The 19,905-nt window shown below is 28.1% G+C and overlaps 1 protein-coding gene across 1 annotated transcript; it reads left to right on the top strand.

The window, feature by feature from the left end:
* The first annotated feature begins 2,722 nt into the window (after positions 1–2,722).
* On the top strand, positions 2,723–19,517 carry LOC135925737 (toll-interacting protein-like). Its single transcript, XM_065461198.1, has 7 exons — positions 2,723–2,867; positions 8,044–8,256; positions 9,003–9,151; positions 10,073–10,121; positions 11,633–11,794; positions 12,296–12,404; positions 19,149–19,517. Exons 1-7 carry the CDS (start codon positions 2,817–2,819, stop codon positions 19,286–19,288), a joined length of 873 nt encoding a protein of 290 aa, XP_065317270.1. The 5' UTR covers positions 2,723–2,816; the 3' UTR covers positions 19,289–19,517.
* The last annotated feature ends 388 nt before the right edge of the window (positions 19,518–19,905 follow it).

Genomic DNA, 19,905 nt, shown 5'->3' with positions numbered 1-19,905 from the left:
TTTGTATGTTATTTTCGTGCAATCTCAAATTAAATTACTTATAAATTCATCGGTTTTAAAAACCTAAAATAATTATTTAATAGTCAATTTTTTGTTGTTAAAAAGTTATATTAATGATAATATAAATTATAATGTTTTAATATAATTTAAATAAACATGAATTGAAATTCACTTATTCCCGAGATAAAAAATGTTATATATTTTTTTTTGTCAAACATACTCAAGTTTATTTAAATAACTCTAAATTATTTAAAGTTATTTTGTTATATTTATCGTTTAATATAATTATCTTAATTTTATATTTTTATTTATACCACGACCAATTTAAGGTGCATTTAAAAAAAAATTTTACCAAATATTTTGATCCTAATTTTTTTTCTTATATATATTTTATATAAATCGCAATTTTATAAAGTTTTTAAATGCAATATTATTGTTTACATACATATATATATATTAATATTATTATTATTATTATTGAATTTATTGCTCAATTTATAGAATAAAATATTATTATAAATTAGAATTAGCATAAGTTGATACAAGTATTATGCAACGTTGACCTTAATATATTAAATAATTTTTATAAATTTTTTTATGCTGTATAATAAGAAGGCAGAAATGAAGAGCAAGGTTAAATTAGGAAGTAATATACAACCCAGCAAGCTCTTATCTACCGGGAATATTTAATCGATATCATTTTCGGCCTGACTTCATAGGATACAATAGTGTTATTAAGAAGATCGGAAAGTGGGAGGGGTGAAATAATAATCGGCATATTGAACCAAATGTACATTAATATAATTGAATCATTTAATATTTTATTCATCAGGGGAATCCCAGCTAGAGCTCTGCAACTATAATATGGTCTGAAATATTTTGTGGGCGAAATGAACAGAATTAAGCATGCACTTAAATATTATTACCCCCCCCCCCCTCCATGATATTGAATATTTAATCAGTTTGTAAATATTATATTGAGATAAGAGAAATAAAAAGTCAAAAGCCAACAAAATCAAATAATATTAAAAATATTGGGCAGGTGGGCGAGCTTAACAAAATTTATATATAAATTATGGAGCGAGCGGGTAAATTTTTTTTGAAAAACCGTCGAACGTGGATCCGTTCAGAAATTAATAAACCCCCTCATTGCAGACTTCTGGCCAACGCGGAAATGACGTAGGGAGTCTAGAGTTACATCTTTGGAATAAAAGACTCCAATCTTTTTAAAAATGTAATGACAAAATTAGTTAGTCACTTTCTAAGTCATTTTTAATATGTATGTAGATACCAGTATCTTTGTGTATATATATTTTTAATCTCTACCATCATAATATTTAAATTACTATAAAACTAAAAATACAATTTCATAATTGCGTTCCCAATAAGGAACCATTATTATATCTAGAAAATTTTATTTGAATTTTTTGAGGTGTATATAAAAATTCTTCGGCTTCGGTTGTAAAATGCCATTTTGGTCCAAGATATTTCAAAAACATATAGGTTAATGGAAAAAATGGCCGTTTGTGGAAGTCACTATTGGTGTATTGTTTCTTAAATTACTTTATATTAAATATAATTACATCAAGCACTCATAAAGTGTTTTTTTTAGTCTAAGGAAGCTTACCAATAGATAAAATTAATATCCTTTTTGGACACCTATAGTGAAAATCGTTTATTTTTAAAATCAAATAAAAATTTATATAGCTAAATTTTTGATAAAAAAAGTATTTATTATATGTTATATTTTTATACAGTATATAAATAAATATTCTTTGGGTTATATTTTTTAGGGGTAATTATCTATTTATCTTAATTGTATATTAATTTAAATTAATTTGATTAAAATATTAGCAAAATAAATAAGTTTCCTGATAACTCAATGACGTTATTATTTTATTCACATATGTAATAATATTTTTTATAAAAATAGTATATAACATTTTATAGATATCACATAAATTTGTAGTTCCTAAATATTTATATTAAAAATAAAGAGTTGTATAAATAATTTATAAGGTAAGGTAACTCTTGCAATATAACTAGCTACTTTTGAATTAGAATAACTAGTAACATTTTTAAAAGTGTAACTTCTAATCTTAACTAGTAACTATAAAAATACTTACTTTTAATAACATTAATTTTAACTAAGAATATATTTAACTCTCACGTACTACTAAAATATCTGCTAAATGATGCAATTTCAATTGTAAAATAATCTATATAAAATTGAGCACAAATATTTATTTAGAGATATTTAATGGCAAGGTATAATTGGATACAGCGCAAAAGCAGATTAAAGATATTCCGAATAATGACTCTGGGGTAATTGCTGATAAAACTAATACCAAATAACTATCAAGAGCAATTTTATTTGACAAATTGGTAAATTAATTTTTGTTATATTTTAGTTCAATTGAATTTTTTTTCTATTTTTTTCAAAGAATTAATTACTATTGGGGCTACGCCCTACCCCAGCCTTCGAACGGGAGGGAGTGTAGCCTGGGAATCACAAATGGCGCCGAATCAGCCAAATGGTCAGCTTAAAATAACTCCTCATAAAAATCTCATCGAAAATTTTTGCAGAAGCTGACAAAATCTTATTACCCAGATAAGAATAATAAAAAGAAAGAATTAAGGGTTTATTTTAATCTTCTGCTTTAAAATTATTTAATTAATATTTACAGAATCAAAAATATTGACATTATGACATGTGAAATTTAGCGCCTCCAATCATGTGATTTGTTTAACTTCTGTCTTATCCGTTGGAAGCTTTTCAATCTTCTGTTTTTAGCAAAAATCTAATATTCCATTTAATGGCTAATGAAAAGCACAATGATAATTTACCTCAACTTATTGAATCACAAGTTATTTTATACATTATTTTAGTTATAGTTTTAAACTATTTATCTTTACCATTAATTATTAAATATCTTGTTTATCAAAGTTTTAATAAACGTTTTCAATTGCACTACAGTTAAGAAATTCTTAAATGAATTTTTTAAATTAAAAAGATAAAATTATATTAAACTTTATTTTTACTTATTTCCCATTTATGCCTGATTTTCAGAATGATTATGATAATTTACATTGTTTGAAATTAATATATGTATATACAAGAAATTTCATGTCAGTTCAATATGAATATGTCAAGTAATATATAGTGTATAAAGTGTAATTCTGGATTGAACATGGAATCTCATTTTATATAAAATAAAATAGCTTCCTTTTTTAATAGTATTCTATTTTACCCTTCTTTTCATTATTTTAAATAATTTCTATTTTTCTAAAAATAATACCCACTTTTTAAGGTATTTTTCTGAAATTTTATGATGCACTTAATTTGATTAACATTTCTGATTATTTGTCCTCAATTACATCTCAAATCAAACTGAATATTTTTTTATTCTTTGAACTATTTTAATGTAATATGTTCAAAATAATTTTACCAGCTTAGTCAATTTTTAATAAAGGATTGACACAAGATTTTATTCAACAAATAAAACTTAAACCTTTAAATCTTGCATATATATGAGAGAGGGTTGACACTCGACAGAATCTAGACTTAAATAATGTATGTAATTTGGGGTAAGATCTTGATTTAGCTATTTTTTAAAATTATCAGGTTTTTGATAACACAAGTCTTAATCAATTGATTATCTGAAATATAACTAACTAACAGATTACAGCATTCTTAACTTAATTTAACTTGTAATATATTCAGTTTATAGATGTTTTTATTCTTTGTAGCTTTCCTATATTGGTCAAATACATTTAACACATTCAAAGTAGTATGTTTAGATCTTTCTATATTTACTTAATTTTTCTTAGATCTTCTTTTCTGCCTCCGACCCCTATCTTTTTCCAAAATTGTTATTTTCTTAATTTTACATAAATCTCGTGATAGACATGGTGCATGTATAAAGTCAAAAATAGGTACTATACCCATCTTTTCTATACACTCAACCATGATATTCTGGCCTTTTTTTGACATCAATATAATTATATTGTTTTAGGTTCATTCCATTTTTCATGTTCCATTATTTTATGCACCATATTTGCACAATCTACTATAGCTGGGATAGCATCTGAATTTAAAAATATATTCCTTAGTTTTGAGTGACATATGTTTTATGGATTATACCTCACCTTTTCCAACTACAACTAATTCCTGCATAGACATTGAGGTCAGCATTTTCTTGGGTATTTAACCTTTCATCTAGGTAACAAAACTGATCCAGTGACTCAATTATATTATAGTGCTGTAAAATAACTTTGAGGAAAATAATGGCATATTTTTTTGAGGAAAAGGAACATCATTTGTTACTTGCTTCAAAAGGCAAAGAGTAACACCAATTTTACTAGTGCAAAACGTTACTTGTTGCTTAAAATCTTTCTTAAAAAAATATATATTTTTAATTTTGTAAATAATTTATGTCTAATTTGTAATTTTGATCAACCGCTAAAGTTCTTCATTTAATTTTATTTATTATATTTTTGTTGTTAAATTTATACAGTCAAAATTGTTAATCTAATTAATATTCAATCAATCAAGGTATATGTAAATTTATATTTTCTTATATCATATTTCATTTAATTATTATTGATTAAACAACTTTTAAGTTTATACCTGATAACAACATATCTTTAATCCCTCAACATCTTTTATGAATCCAGTTTTTACGTGCACAGCACAATAGAATCCCCCCCCCCAACGTTTTATCACCTCCATATCAATGCCAAGAGCATACTGTATTTTTAATGTTATAATTTGTCATATTTTAATTTTGGGGAAATTAATTTTTAGACCCATTACTTCCACATTTCCATTGGGCTAGTCTGTCTAGTAGCTCTGTTCAGTTTGATACTATTAGGGATTAGATCATGCAAATAAATGATTTCCCAGCAGCCTTTGACATAATTCGTGTACTTCATGGCCATTTAAATCAAATTTTATAAGAGATTTTAACGGGCCAGGTGGGACAATTCATACATATAAAAATTTCGGCTTGGGCCAGACAATCTAATAAAAAATATCAGGCAGGGTCTCGCGAATCTGAGATTTTTCTCTAAATTTTAATAGGCCAGCCCGGACATTCAAGTTTCGATATATATATTTTTTTTAATTTCAAGCACATATTTTGATTAATATACTATTTGAAAATAAATTATTCTATATTTAAAAGCTGTCAGAACTAAAATTGCCATTGTAAAATTGCTATAAAATTAAACAAGTTATATTTTATAAGATCCAATTACGAATACAAAATACAGACATCAAACAACGCAATTGATTTAATGCTTGTAGAAATATAGATAGCTATAAAGGATAGTTATTATAGTTGGGTAATTAATGTATTTTTAACTGTTTAAGCCAATCTTTAGCCGGCTAAAAATTCGGTTAAACCGAGTTATCACCTTGGTCTCGGGATTTTTCCTCAAAAATATAGCAGCTCAGATTTAAAGGAAAACTATTATGAAAATTAAAATTCTTTAAAGTTAACAGATTTTCTCTAGCATGCGCCTGTATATTGAGCCGAATTGGCCGACATCTAGTCATTACTCAACTGTAGTAAGTTGTAAGAATTTTAATTGACATTTAGGAGAGAGGGGGGGGGGTTGGAATTAGATACAGATATCAAAAATGTGATGGCAAGAAAATTCGTAAGAAAGAATTTAAAGGCCCGAGGCGTGTACTTTTCATGAGATTTTAACGGGCCGGGCAATTTTTTTTAAAAAACTATAACGGATCGAGCCGAGTAAAAAATTTAACGGAATGGGCTGTAAATATCTAACATATAGAGAGGTACAGTTACTCGTTAACTTTTGGAATTGTTCTTGTACTTTAAAGAAAAAAATGGTAGATCCTTAGAAGTGCTGCTAAATTAATAATATCTTAAAAGCTATTTTCGTAAAGATGTTTATAGGGCGGGCTAATTTTACTCCAAAAATAGTCTTTCCTGGAATAAACAAACGTTTACATTGGCGTACGCAGCAGGGGGCAGGAGAACAAATCCCCCCCCCTAAGCCAAAAAATGCAGATGCCGGATATATTTTTCAAAAATATTATTAATTTATATTTGTTAATATTTATTCGTATCTCTTAAATATATATTTAGTTACATTTATTATCACATTTATCTACTAAGTTATTTTATCAATTAATTTCGATTTCAAGTTTTCCGGCGTAATATTTACTTATTATTTTCAAACTTTTAGTGGCGTAATATTTATCTACCATTTTCAAATTTCTACTCAAATAATAATTATTTATGAAACTTCTTGTCCAACAGGGAAAAAGAAATTGCAACCTTGTCCAACGAGATAGAGTCTCTGCCATCAATCAGTAACAGCTTTTAAGGAGTTAGAAGAGCCAATTATTTGCTATTACTGAAATAAATATTTCCTCAGAAGCAAGAAAATTATTGGATTAAATGCTTATTCCAAATTTTATTTCTCATTAGAATGTATTATTTAATTATACAACTATTTTAAGTATTACTTTTCAAAAACATGACATTGACTTAATTAAGAAGATGAGAATAGCGGAGAGCATTTTATCAGAACTCAAGGAAATTAGGGCTAATGTTGATGAAGAATTTTATATTTTATTGTTGAGTCAAAAGCAGAGCTATACGTGTTTAATATTTGTCTCCCTCGACTTGTAGCAAGGCAAGCTCTATTAAAACATTAATATAGGATCAGTAGAAGAGTATATCTTAAATACAGATACATTTATAGCCCAAATAAATGAATTTTTAATTCATCATGCAGCACTTACTAATCTGCAAATATTACTTCCACAAAAGTCTTCCCAACCTTTTTCAAATGGTGATAAAAAAAATATTTGTTAGATTTAAGATGTTAAAGTATCTTATGATGCCTTACTAGCTGAATAACTATGTTTATAAGATTAACTATGGTTGATATAGTCCCAAAAAATGCTATGGATGCTCTGCATTATTTCAAACACATTTTAGATTAAATTCCCAATGTATTAAAAGGGTTTATAAACTCTTCCCATTAGTAAACTAATGAGAGAACATTCTCTTTTTTAAGAAGAATAACAGGCCTGCAGAAGTACCATTTGCAGGGCACGGCCCGGATTTTTTTAAAAATTTTTAGGCCCGGCTTTTTTAAAATAAATTTTAGGCCCGACTCGACTTTTTTAAAAATAAATTATATTTATTTTTGTTTTTTAGCTAATAATAACGATATCAAATATAGGCTGTTTTAAAAAATACAGCCCGGATTGGGTGTTTTTTTTAAAAAATTTCTGGCCCGGCCCAGGTATATTTAAAAAAATTAAAATACTTCTAGCCCAGGGGCCGAGCCTGCAGGTGTCTGAAAAACATACCAAGAAGTACAACAACTGAAAGTAGATTGAAAGGTTTGTATCTTTTGAACATAGGCATTTGACGACAAGCAAGGATGAGATAATTGAAAAATTAGCTCAATCACAACGAAGATAATATTTTACATTGTAAATATATAACATACAAAATGCAATTATTCCTAAGAAACTTTTTGTGTAAAGGCTCAAAAAATTCAAATTTCTATTTTGGGTCATTTAAGTGATTCTTTACATATAATTTTTTTATAATTCACATAAATTTAAAATTGTGTATTAGAAATAGTTATTAGTCCTAATAAATTTATGCTTAATATTTTTAAAAAACAATATTTCTTACCCCCCCTACCCCCCCAGACCAAATTCCTGCGTACGCGCCTGAACGTTTAGGAATATTTGCTTGGTGTAAGGGAGATAGTAATTTTAAGAATGAAGTCGTATAAAATATAGCAAATGAATGAATTATAAATAAATATGTAAAATATAAAAAGATAACTTGAAAAATAATAAATTTATCGATACATTTCAAAAAAATACGTACTTGAATTTTTTGAAAAAATATATCTAGTTACATTAGCAAAACTATTTTTTACATTTTATTTCCAACACTTATCATTTTTATCCGGAAGTCAAATATTTTTGTTTGCGAATTTCGATAAAATAATTTTCGTTTATTTACGGGAAAACGATAGACACAAACCGACGACAATACGGCATCTATTCCAGCCAATTTTCTAAGGATCGACCATGATAAGCCTCAGGATGCTCAAAATGTCGTCACGGCACGGTGTAATCCCACGGCAAGTGACGAAATGTTGGCCAGAAATTTGCAGATGCAGGAAAATATGGCTTGTTCCCCGTATCCTCCCAATTGTATCGGCAAACTCGACATAACTGTTTGTCAGGTATAAAATTACTATCTACTATATCTTTATTAATAAAAGTTCCTAAGCTGTAAAATTTAAGTTTTGCATTCGGGCGGGACTCCAAGATTCAGAAAATTGCTAACCGGATGTGTGGTTCATTAGAATTTTGAATAATTTTGAGGCCTAATTGGACTTGTCAGATATCTAGAATAAATGAATGCGTTAGTCTTGGGGGGTTATATTCTAAACCTATTCCTTCCTTGGTGGGCTTACGGCTAGTTTTCGCCCCAGATCCTATAGGATAACTATCTGCGTGTTGCTTATTTTAATAATATTTGATTTTAACACAATACAGCGATGGTGTAAGCCTAGCTGGAAACTAGTTTTTCCTAAATCTACTCAATTTAAGGAATCAAAATATCTTAATTTTATAAAAAATTTAACTTTATCACGTGATGACAGGCGAAACCTCCCAACTAAGTGTTGTTAAGCGGCTCTTTTCAAGCCAATTTTAAATTAAAGATTTAAGAGCTAAAATTGTAATTACGTATTTTTCGAGATTTCGTTAATATTTATCCAAACCTTTCGGCCATCTTTGAACCATTTAACAGCGTTAGTTCAGCTTATAAAAAAGTTACCTAACCCGCGAATTTCGAGCAATTTTTACCGCATATTTTCTTAGTGTCCGAATCTTCTATCCAAGAACGAACCTTAAAGTTAAGACTTAATAAGCATTGCACCATATCATATAACAATACAATATTTGTATAAAAAACACAAATTAGGCGAACTTAACAAAGGCTCACACCCCGTTTAATATTCCTTTCGTCAGAATGGACCCGTATGTCAAAATTATTCTCGGTAATTTTGTATTCGAAACCTCTACCGACTTGAACGGTTCCACCAATCCAAACTGGAATCAAACCCTTTTTTGGTAATACTTAAAACATTTATTTATGTCAATCAATCTTTCATTTTTTTTAAAAAAAAAAAAATAGTTTTTATATTTACGTATCACGCAAGTGGTTTGGATAAATTATTTAAAACTTTAATCATTTATAGCTCGCCTTTTTATTTTTTAAAAATTTTTTTTTATTTGCTGGAATTAGTGACCATCAATGGTGCGGTCATTTAAAAAACTAGAACCCTACCCATTTAAAAGTGGTCCACAGCTGGGTAGGTCTTTACGGTCCGGACCGTTAAAAAATTTTAACTGCTAAATATGGCTTAATTTAGTTTAGGCCAGGGTTGGCCAAGTTTTTATCGTATTTTTTAAGCACAATTTCGTATTGATTAAATTTTGTTTTATTATTACAAAGCATAACGGGGATTTTAAAATAATTTTTGGCCCGCATTTTGTAAATCTTTTTAAAAGGAAAATAATAATAATAAAAATAATATGAGAAGAAAATGAGGTATTCCAACCTATTTTGATTATAATTTTAAAGAAAAAATGGCCCTGGTTTTGTAAAAAAAAAAAAATTTTTTTTTAGTTCTGCCTGATTGGCCGAAAAAATTATTTTTGGTTCAGCCTGATTAGCCGAGAAATTAGTTCTGTCTGATTGGCCGGTCTTTGGATATTTTTTTTAACTACACCCAGCCCGGTTTTTATAAAAATTAAACCATCTACGGCCCATCTTTTGACCTTGGCCCGCTAATATTTTGGTATTTTGTCGACCAAAAATACTGTTCGATGCCTCTATTTTTAACAAACCTTAGCAGATAGATCTGGTATTTCGGTACCAGATTGATTATCAAATTTTATTTATAAATGGAAAAAGGTATATGTATGAATTATGTCTAATATCTTTATTTTATTTTATTTTTTTCTCCTTAAAACAACTGAAATTTTTAGTTATCTACCTTACGTCGTTAACACTATGAACGTTGAAATATATGACGAAGTAAAATATATAAATATTTTGATATATCGATATATTTTTTTTTAAAAAATACAAAAAAATAAAAGTATGCCAAAACTTTAAAGGTCATTTTATTACAGTGTACAATAAATTTTTTTTTTTAAAAAACAATATTTACCTTTTTGTCTGCAATTTTATGACTTTTTCTTAAATAACATCATCCCTACTATGATTAGTCTGATCAAAATTAGTATATTATAAATACTCCATATCTGACATCATTTATATGGACGGTTGGCGATATCTTTCGATATCCTTAATTCTATTCAGGGATGGAAAAATAGCAAGGATGGTTAAGTGCCAAAGACTAAAATTAACGACAATCTACTATTGAAATTTTTTTTTTATCATATGAAAAATCAATCCGAAATTATGTTTATAAACTTATTTTATTAATTTGCTTTTGTTTGTAATAAACTGATTTTATTATGCTTTTAATGCTATAGTAAAAAAAAACTCATTTTGTTAAATTTACAACTGGGTACAAGGTTTGTAGGTATTCTTGAGAAAAAAATTGGCATAATGTAGTTTTGGGTTTTGTTGTTATTTAATACAAACAAATATTTCTATACAATAATAAATTGTCTTGTTATCAGTGAGTGGTATGATTAAAAATTAAAGTTATTGGTTGAGCCTTGATTCTAGGGCTGTGCCGATCCACATATTTTCACAGATCCGATATTTTCCTATATGGCTTCAAAACCGATCCGATATTTTTACTGATTTTTTTTTCAATCATAAAAAAAGGAAGTTTATATTGTAAAACATTTAAAATATTTGATGACTTAAATTATAAGTAATGTATTTTGTGCTGGACCGGACATAAAGTTAAATTTGTAGATATGCAAATCATGCATATTTAGTTAAAATAACATTTTACAACGATGCTTTAGTTGAAATGTTATGCTTTAACGATCAATGCTGATTGATGTTATTACATATTCTTAAAATTTAGCAGTATTCAGTGACCCCCTATAACATTTTCTTTTATATAGTGAAGAAACATTTAGCCGCCCTCCAGGTTTATGGCCCACTTTTGTCTGGCCTTCATGAGGGTTTTATATTTATAGATTTATAATAAACTTGCTTAAAGTTTTACTTGAGTCAAAGGCCTGCATAGTTACCATTTGTACGGCCCAACAAATTTTTTTTTAAAAAAATTTTCGGCCCAGCCCTGCGTATATTTAAAAAAAATTATAACCGCCTGGCCCATGTACCCGGGCTTAGGGCCGGGCTTGCAGGTCTCTGACTTGAGTATTTATAATTAATTTTTTTATAACAACTAATAAATACTAAATTTTTATTACCATTAATATTTTCTTTAATATCCCATGTACAATTGGGCAAAAGGTAAAAATTGGCAAATTTTAGCTCAATCTTTAGGGGCGTGCCGAAGAAAATAAACTCTAAGGCACCTGTTAATTTATTTCCTAAAAATCTATTATATTTTAAGAGTTATGCTTATGTTCTCTCATTTTTGCATTTGTTCGAAGCGGTCTTTTACTCGGGACGAAAAGGTGGCTTGGACCTCAATAAATCTTCCCAACACATTTTTCGACAGCCTTAAAGGCGGTATGGAGGACAAATGGTACGATCTGCAAGGCAGAGAAAATAACGAAAACGCCGGGAAAATAAGGATCGTCACAAATTTTTTGGTACCGTCCTAGCTGTTTTATTGTTCTTAATATCTCATTAGCGTTTTTTTTTTCGGGAAAAATGAATATGGTAATTTCTCGTTAGTTTTTTGACAATCAAGAATGAGTTTGAAATATTTTAATTTTTTTTTGATACTGGAAAGGAAATTATGTTTAGATTTTTTTTTTTAAAAAAAGGAACAAATTAGCCTTAGACTGGCATCTAATTATTCACTGAATCTTTAAAAGTTTGTATATTACCATAATGCTACTGACTAAAACCACAGGTGGAATAAAAGGTATAAAACTTATAGAGGGAGGGAGGTCGGAATAATAAGTATAACATTATTATCTTAAATATTATTATTGTACCGAAATCAATAGTAAAATTCAGGGGGGTTAATTTCAATTGGATTATATAAATCTGAAATTTTTAATACATTTGAAGGACATTTTTTTTAAAAAATATTTAAATTAAGACTATGAAATTATTGTTTTTTAAAAAATGATGAAAAATAATAGCCTATATCCGTTCTGCCCAACGCAAATCCCATATGCTTTCCTACAGCTATTCCTCCCCCGCCTCTTGCTCCAAATACTATGATCGTACCAAATCAAATTATTTTATCACGTAATTATTTTATTATTAATATTTAATTGATTTGGGTATGTAAGAAAATAATTTCAAAATTCGACAAGATTAAAGAGTGTGACGTGACTCAATCAAATATAATTGGGATAATATTTTTAGAAGATTTGGGGATTCAAACTGTTACGAGTATCTGCTAGGTTCAGGTGCTCGTAAAAAGTTAGAATATTGGTTCGGTTCGCTTTATAAAACCGGTTTACGCCTTTTGTATGCAAAACTGATTAGAATTATGTTAGATGTATATTTTTTTTAAATTTTTTTTTTTTAATTTAATGCACTCATTATACTATTTTCCTAAAAAAGAAATACCATTAAGGTATACAAACTATATTTTCAAGATTTTCTTCGGGTCTAATCGTATCTATAAGAAGAAAGATTAAGTTTTTATAGTTGGTTAAACTTCTTTGCCTCGGGTGCTGAGTCAAAATAGCCATGACAAAATTATTATTACGTTGTCCGCTTAAGACTCTTAGAATGCTGCTTATGACTCTTAGAATAGTAATCCACAAACTTTATTCAATGATTAAATAAAAATGAAATGTAAACAAATTTTAATAATCGAATTTTTACAATTTTTATAACCAAAAAAAAGAATGAATATGATATTAATGGGATTCCCTTTTACTATGAAGCTATGACTTACCAAAATAATTTTAAACTAAAAATACATTTCTTAAAAATTATAAATCCCAGAATCATAATTATAATTTTTAAAAAATTTACACTAAAAATAACTCAAAAATTGTAAAATATAAAGTTAACGCGATAAAATTTAAATTATATAAAAATAACTCACAAAACGAAATCCCCTTAAAAAATTTAACTTTATAAATAATATTTTCATTCACTTATGACACTCCCTCAAAAGAAAGAAGGAAGTCCGGTAATCGCAACCAAGAGGAGTTGTCCACAGATTTACCAGTGTTAAGGGTAGGTGAAGAAGAATATCGGCAATGTAGTCGCTGAAGGGGTATAGGGAGGGGTGTCATAAGTGAACGAAAACAGAGTGCGTGAAAGAAAAAAAAGAAGGAAGTCCGGTAATCGCAACCAAGAGGAGTTGTCCACAGATTTACCAGTGTTAAGGATAGGTGAAGAAGAATATCGGCAACTATTGTAGTCGCCGAAGGCGGGAAAGGGGGGGGGTGTTATAAGTGAACGAAAATATTATTTATAGTGTTGAATTTATTTTGGTAAAGTCATTATTTGTTTTGTGAGTTATTTTTATATTTGCAAAAGTTAATTTTTGGTTAAGTCATTATATTTTACAATTTTTGAGTTATTTTTAAGTGTAATTTTTTATAATTATGATTCGGGGATTTATAATTTTTAAGAAATGTATTTTTAGTTATTGCTTCCCTATAAAAGGGAAGCCTATTGAAATCATATTCATTCTTTTTTTTGGTTATAAAATTTGTAAAAATTCGATTATTAAAATTTGTTTTCATTTCCATTTTTATTTAATCATTCAATAAAGTTTGTGGATTACTATTCTAAGAATCATAAACAGCATTCTAAGAGTCTTAGACAACGTAATAGTTCTTTTTAAATAATATTTTCATTCACTTTTGGCAACTATCTAAAAATGGCGACTGTTACTTGTCAATTAATGATTGATAATAATATTTTAATCCGTCATGATAACAAAAGGTGTGGACCGGTTTTGAGAAATTTTCGAATACGGTTCGGTTTAGGTTCAATAAATAATAAGGATTATTATCGGTTAAGTTTGTCTCCCTTTAGCAGATTAGTTCAATCACTTAAAAATCATTTGCCGCCTTTATAAAGTTACTAGTTGATGATAACCCGTCAAGAATGACGGGAATAAAAAAAAATTATTAACTATTATAGGAAATTTTTTATTAAATAAAGAAGAATATTCAGTGAATATATATAGATTTTATTAAATTTAGCGTAAAATATATGAAATTGTAATAAAAAATGTAGGGAAGATATGAATAAATTGGTAATATATGTCATTTCCCAGAGTTCACATATTATTGGTGAGATAAAATTTTTATTTTGCCTTTTATTTTTCAATTGGCTAAATATAATTAAATTAATTTGTTAAATTTAAAGTAATATAACTTAGGAGTAGTGACTTTGATTAATTTTCTGGCATATAGTGGCATAGTTACATAGTTTCGATATTTATCTTACACGAGAGGGTAAGATTGATAGGAACTATAAATTTTTTCACTATTATAATGGAAATTTTTTTAAATTTAGTTTTTAATTGGCTAAATATATAGTATCTTTATTTGTCGAATTGATATTTTAATAATTACTTGGGTTAATTATTTTATTTTTTAAAAATGCTATACTATTTTAAATCTAATGACTTACGTTAATTTTCTGAAATATGGAGGTAAATTCCATTAAATAAGGATAAATAGAGTCCATTTGAATAATGAAGTAAATACTAAAAATTAAATTAAAATTATTTAGTTAGATAAATATATTACTTGAGAGGGTAAGTATGATGGTGGTAATAAAATGAGGAATTTATTTTTAGACTTTTGCCTACTGGTAGCGCTTGTACCAATCAAATCAGCTTTATTTGATGAATAAGTGAGAAAAGAATGATTTATATTAGCATTTTGAGGTGTAGGTAATGAAACTAATAGAGCATTTAAATTTTAAGATTTTTTCTTACTACGTAAATATTAATTGCTTGAATTGATTAATTAGATTCAGGATCATTTTTATAAAATAATTAAGTTAAAAAAACTTAATAAATAATTAAACTCTTTGGTTTGGAAATATTTCTTTTTTCCATAATAATAAATAAATAAAGTTTGCTTGGGTTGAATATGAATTTAGGAAATTGACGACGTTTCAATATAAAAGGTAGTTGGGGTTCACTTGGTGCTAAATCAATCCCAGGTATAAAACTCTGTAACCTTTACCATCTATAGAAATATCTGGTAGTAGTTGAGGTAACGTCAATAGCCTGGATAACCTGATCAAACGCATGTCTCTGTAAAACATTAAGATTGGCTACCATAACCATTACGACTTCTGCTTTTATTATTGGGTCATATAAATTAGATTGAGTGATAGGGTCAGGATTTGGAAGATTAAAATCGTTGCAATTAATCTACACAGGCTATAACTGAGCGAGTTAAACATCCAGCAAATACTAAATGTAACATAGATATTATGAAACATTTAGATCTTTTAATACGTCAAATCAATCTCTACGATCTTAGTTTTAACACCTTAGGTGAGGTTCTACAATCTGCATTGTAATTTTCAACCAATTTCAATACATAAATACCTGCCATCAATATGATCTTTAAAGGAGATCCCTGAAATGAAGAAAGAAGAATAAATGGGCAGCCTCTCAGAGATTCTTTTGAAGTGGAACATGTAGATTTTAAATAATCCATTAAGCCGGAATATTCTTCTACGCGAAGCTTAGATTGATTAAATTTTATATAGTTAATGTTATTAGCCTCAACCTGTAAATAGGAATCAACTATATATTGTTGAGTTAGACGCCCTGCATTAAGAAGAGGATTAAAAATATTTTGGCGTATGGTTACGTGCAATTTTAAATTGTAACATTGAAATTTTAGATCTAGATGAATGTTCAAAACCTTCAGCTATCATATTAAGAGACCGACAGGTTCACCATGGGGGAAGAGTATGGGATATACCATGGGGTCTAAATTTGGACTCAATACGTTAAGAATAATAAGATCATTCTCATCTCTTTTAAAAGGAGGTTCATCTTCATTGTTAAAAATCATAGCTACGTCATCCATAGAAAATTATAATGGCGCCGATCGCATGATATATCGCATTTAAAGATCATATTGATGGCAGGTATTTTTGTATTGGAATTGGTTGAAAATTCCAATGCAGATTGTTGAACCTCACACAAGGTCCTAAAGCTAAGAGCGTAGGGATTAATTTGACGAATTAAATGATCTAAATGTTTCATAATATCTATGTTACATTTAGTATTTGCTGGATGTTTAACACGCTCAGTTATAACCTGTGTAGTATCTAATACATATAACTGTGCATAAGTGAGTATTAGAGGGTGGATATAAGTAAGAAGTACGATGAAATATTTGCCCATGAACTTAGAAGCAATAAGGACCACTACCTGAAAACTCCGATATTTGAACTCTCATAGAAGCAAGTGCTAGCTGAATTATAAGAACGTATATTTATCATAAAATCTATATAAGGAATCCTGTGGGTTTGATAAAAGATTTTGTAAATAAGGTGGGTAAGGTATTTGTATAAGTTTAACTTTCCCTTTACAACAATGATTGAATTTAGAATCTGAAGGTTTTTCAAATAAAAACAGAATCTGAAGGTTTTTCAAATAAAAACAAAATTTGCATATTATATTCATAGGACCGCAAGTATGCTCAGTTATTAAATTCTTGGCATCATTATTAATTGTAGTAGTTATTAAAAGAATTTTAGAAATTAAAGTGTTAGGGAAGATTGTTTTATATTTTTGCCTAAAACGGGCAGCGCTTGTAATAATCATAGCAGCTTTATTTGATAATTCAGTGATCAAATATTGGTTTAAATTATCAGTTTGAGTTGTAGGTAATGAAACTGATTGAGTTTTGTTATATTTGGATTTTATTTGATTTCGTAATTCATGAAAAAGTTCCTTAAAATAATGTTATTATTTTTTACAATTTAAAAATAGGTAAACTAGAGGTCTGCAAAGTTATGCACGGCCCGAGTCAGGCCCGGCCCATTCGGGCCTGTCCGGACTAGGACCTAATTCTATTTAAAATAATTGGGTTCGGGCCTGGTCTAATATTTAAAAAAAAAAATTCGGGCCGGGTCGGACCTTGGAATTTTTTTTAAATATATCTAAATTTTTTATATTTTATGTAAAATACTAGCTATTCTACTTAAATTTAAAACATGAGCAATTTATGTTCCTCGAGATACATTTTGTCAGATTTGAACGGAAATCTTAAAGAGGATATTTTTTGGAACATATAGGTATCATTGTTCGATGATTGAATAAATTATTAATATTAATTAATTTTTAAATTTTATGCTAGAAAGATCATTTTTATAATATTGATTGAATAAAAAAAAATTGTATTTTATCAATGTCGAGACAATATTTCTTTATGCTCTTCTAGCCCTGAACCAGAACCCTTTTTTAAATTTTTATCTGAACTCCTTCTTTGTTGTTAAAGAGGGTTCACACCACTTCTGATGTATAGTGATGGAAGGCGTTTTAAGAGAGAATACATTAAGTAACTAATAATCCTCGTTGTAACAAAATTCACAATTTTTTAAAAATAATATACAGTTGTGTGGCTGGAAAGAGCGTGTAGGTGGGGTATTGGTATGTCAAAAATTCTAAAAGAATAATATTTTCTCGAGTAGCTTATTCAATCAAAAAGATTTTTTTCTTAATCAGGGCTACGGTCGCTGAGGAAAGTCAAACTTTTTTAAAGGGATCATATTTTTTGCATATATAATTTTTTTCGTCTCTAAAGTTTTCTTAATTTTATCTTTGCCAAACCTGCAGCCCGAACTTCTAACCTCCGAATTCTGCCACGTTTCCCTGTGTCTAGGCGGCTTATTTTGTCTACCCGCATACGAACTCAGTTGTCTTCAAACCAGGCCTTCTTCATAATTTTCCCACTTGTCTTAATTTCATCTATGTCATACCTGCAGCAAGAACTTCTAATCTCCGAATTCTATCACCATGTCTCCCGGTATCTAGGCGGTTTATTTTGTCGACTCGCATACGAGCTCAGTTGTCTTCAAACCAGGCCTTCTTCATAACTTTTCACTTGTCATTTACCCCAGGTGCTTGTGCAACCTTCGCCTCATAGCTTTATTATTACTATTAGCTTTATCATTTCGAGTAAAAATGTTAGGCGAAAGAATTAACCTTTAAAAATAGAATGTTTGAAAATACGAATAAAGTTTAACGAAAGCATCTTCTTTACCTATGGTATAAAATAATAGCCTCAAAGACTTATCAACAATTGATCTCTCTTCTAGATAGAATAATTCCTGTGATACTATTCAAGCAAACTATTCAAGCAAACGGGGACATTGACTGAATTTTAAAACTTTATAAAAAGTTATATACATATTAGGTGGTCGTTCATTTTATTGAATCACGCCCACCTACCCATTTTAATATAATATTCTAAAATGTCATTTTTAAAAAAATATATACAACTTAAAATAAAGACAGATATAATTTTAAATTATTTTTTAAGTTAATGGTTTTTAAAAATTGCTAACCTTGTATTTATTACTCATAAAAAGTAAATATTTATAAATCTATAAACCTTTATAATATTAAATAAGAAAAACGTTTATTAACTAATATGGAAGGCCTGCCAGCATATACCAAAGCCCGGCCCTAAAAATAATTCTTTATTCGAAAGCCGTGCTGACCCTAACTTTAAAAAAATCGTTATTATATCGATTTGTCAGCTAAAAAAATCATATAATGTAGCTTTCCATGTTATATTTACTGCACATATTTCCAATATCCTTTTTTAAAACCATTTTGAAAAAAAAACATCAAAAATTTTTAAAATTTCAGACCGAACCATAAAATGATCAAAAATTAAAACGGAAAGGAAGCCGGGCAGGGTTTGAAAATTGGAAGGAAAAAAATTCAAATCTTAACCGGCTGGAAAGCCAGTTATCATTTTTTAAATCATTTTTTATTTTCAAATCCACAAATATTTATTGTAAAAATTTAAGCCGAAAATTACGAAATCCAAATGAAAAAACTGAAAGACATGTTCCCGAATCTAGACGTCGACGTTATAAAGCCCATTTTTGACGCTAATGGTATGGACGAAAACCGAACAGTAAACGCTTTGCTCTCCCTCAACGAATAAAAAGAGAAATTATTAAATCCGTTTTTTTTGGCAAAATTTAGAGGACAAGAAATATTTAATTTAATTTTTTTATTAAATATTTATTTCACATTAAATTATACATTATACAATGGTCATTTGAAGCTTCAGCTCACAAACAAGATTCATATGCTTTAATTGCAATTTCGACACGTTTCATTTTGAATTTTATTTAAAAGATAAATTATAAGAGTTAATATTATTTTATAAATATTTATTTGTAATATTATATTTTTTAAATTTTAAGTTACGATATGTAAAATATCAAAACTAAAAATTTGATTTTTATAATTTAATTTATATTTTACAACGTTTAAATAAATATTTTTATTTATAATTATAATTTTTTAAAATAAAGAATTTATATTTTGCTATAAATTATTATAGCATAAAAAATTAGCGTATTATATCTATAAATAAAATTATTTACTTTTTATGTCCTTTTACACGAATTTATATCTGATTAATTATTATAAAATTATTATTATTTATTGTTATATAGACCTTTGTTTTAGGGGGTGCAGAAAGAAAAATATTTGGTTGCGAGGTTATTTTAAACTAAGCAATGTTTTAGCACAATTAGCGATTGAATGAAAGTA

This window comes from Gordionus sp. m RMFG-2023, chromosome 3, assembly GCF_954871325.1.
Source record: "Gordionus sp. m RMFG-2023 chromosome 3, tfGorSpeb1-WG-v2, whole genome shotgun sequence".
NCBI lineage: Eukaryota > Metazoa > Nematomorpha > Gordioida > Chordodea > Parachordodidae > Gordionus > Gordionus sp. m RMFG-2023.
The sequence above is the reverse complement of the archived record's forward strand: the minus strand, read 5'-3'. Positions and strand labels throughout refer to the sequence as shown.

Bases quoted from the DNA above. Each gene is read 5' to 3' on its own strand.
- LOC135925737 (XM_065461198.1), top strand. From the start codon at position 2,817: ATGGCTAATGAAAAGCACAATGATAATTTACCTCAACTTATTGAATCA. The intron at 9,152-10,072 runs GTAATACTTAAA...TGAAATTTTTAG, and splicing joins TGGAATCAAACCCTTTTTTG to TTATCTACCTTACGTCGTTA. The intron at 12,405-19,148 runs GTAATTATTTTA...TAAAAATTTAAG, and splicing joins AAATCAAATTATTTTATCAC to CCGAAAATTACGAAATCCAA.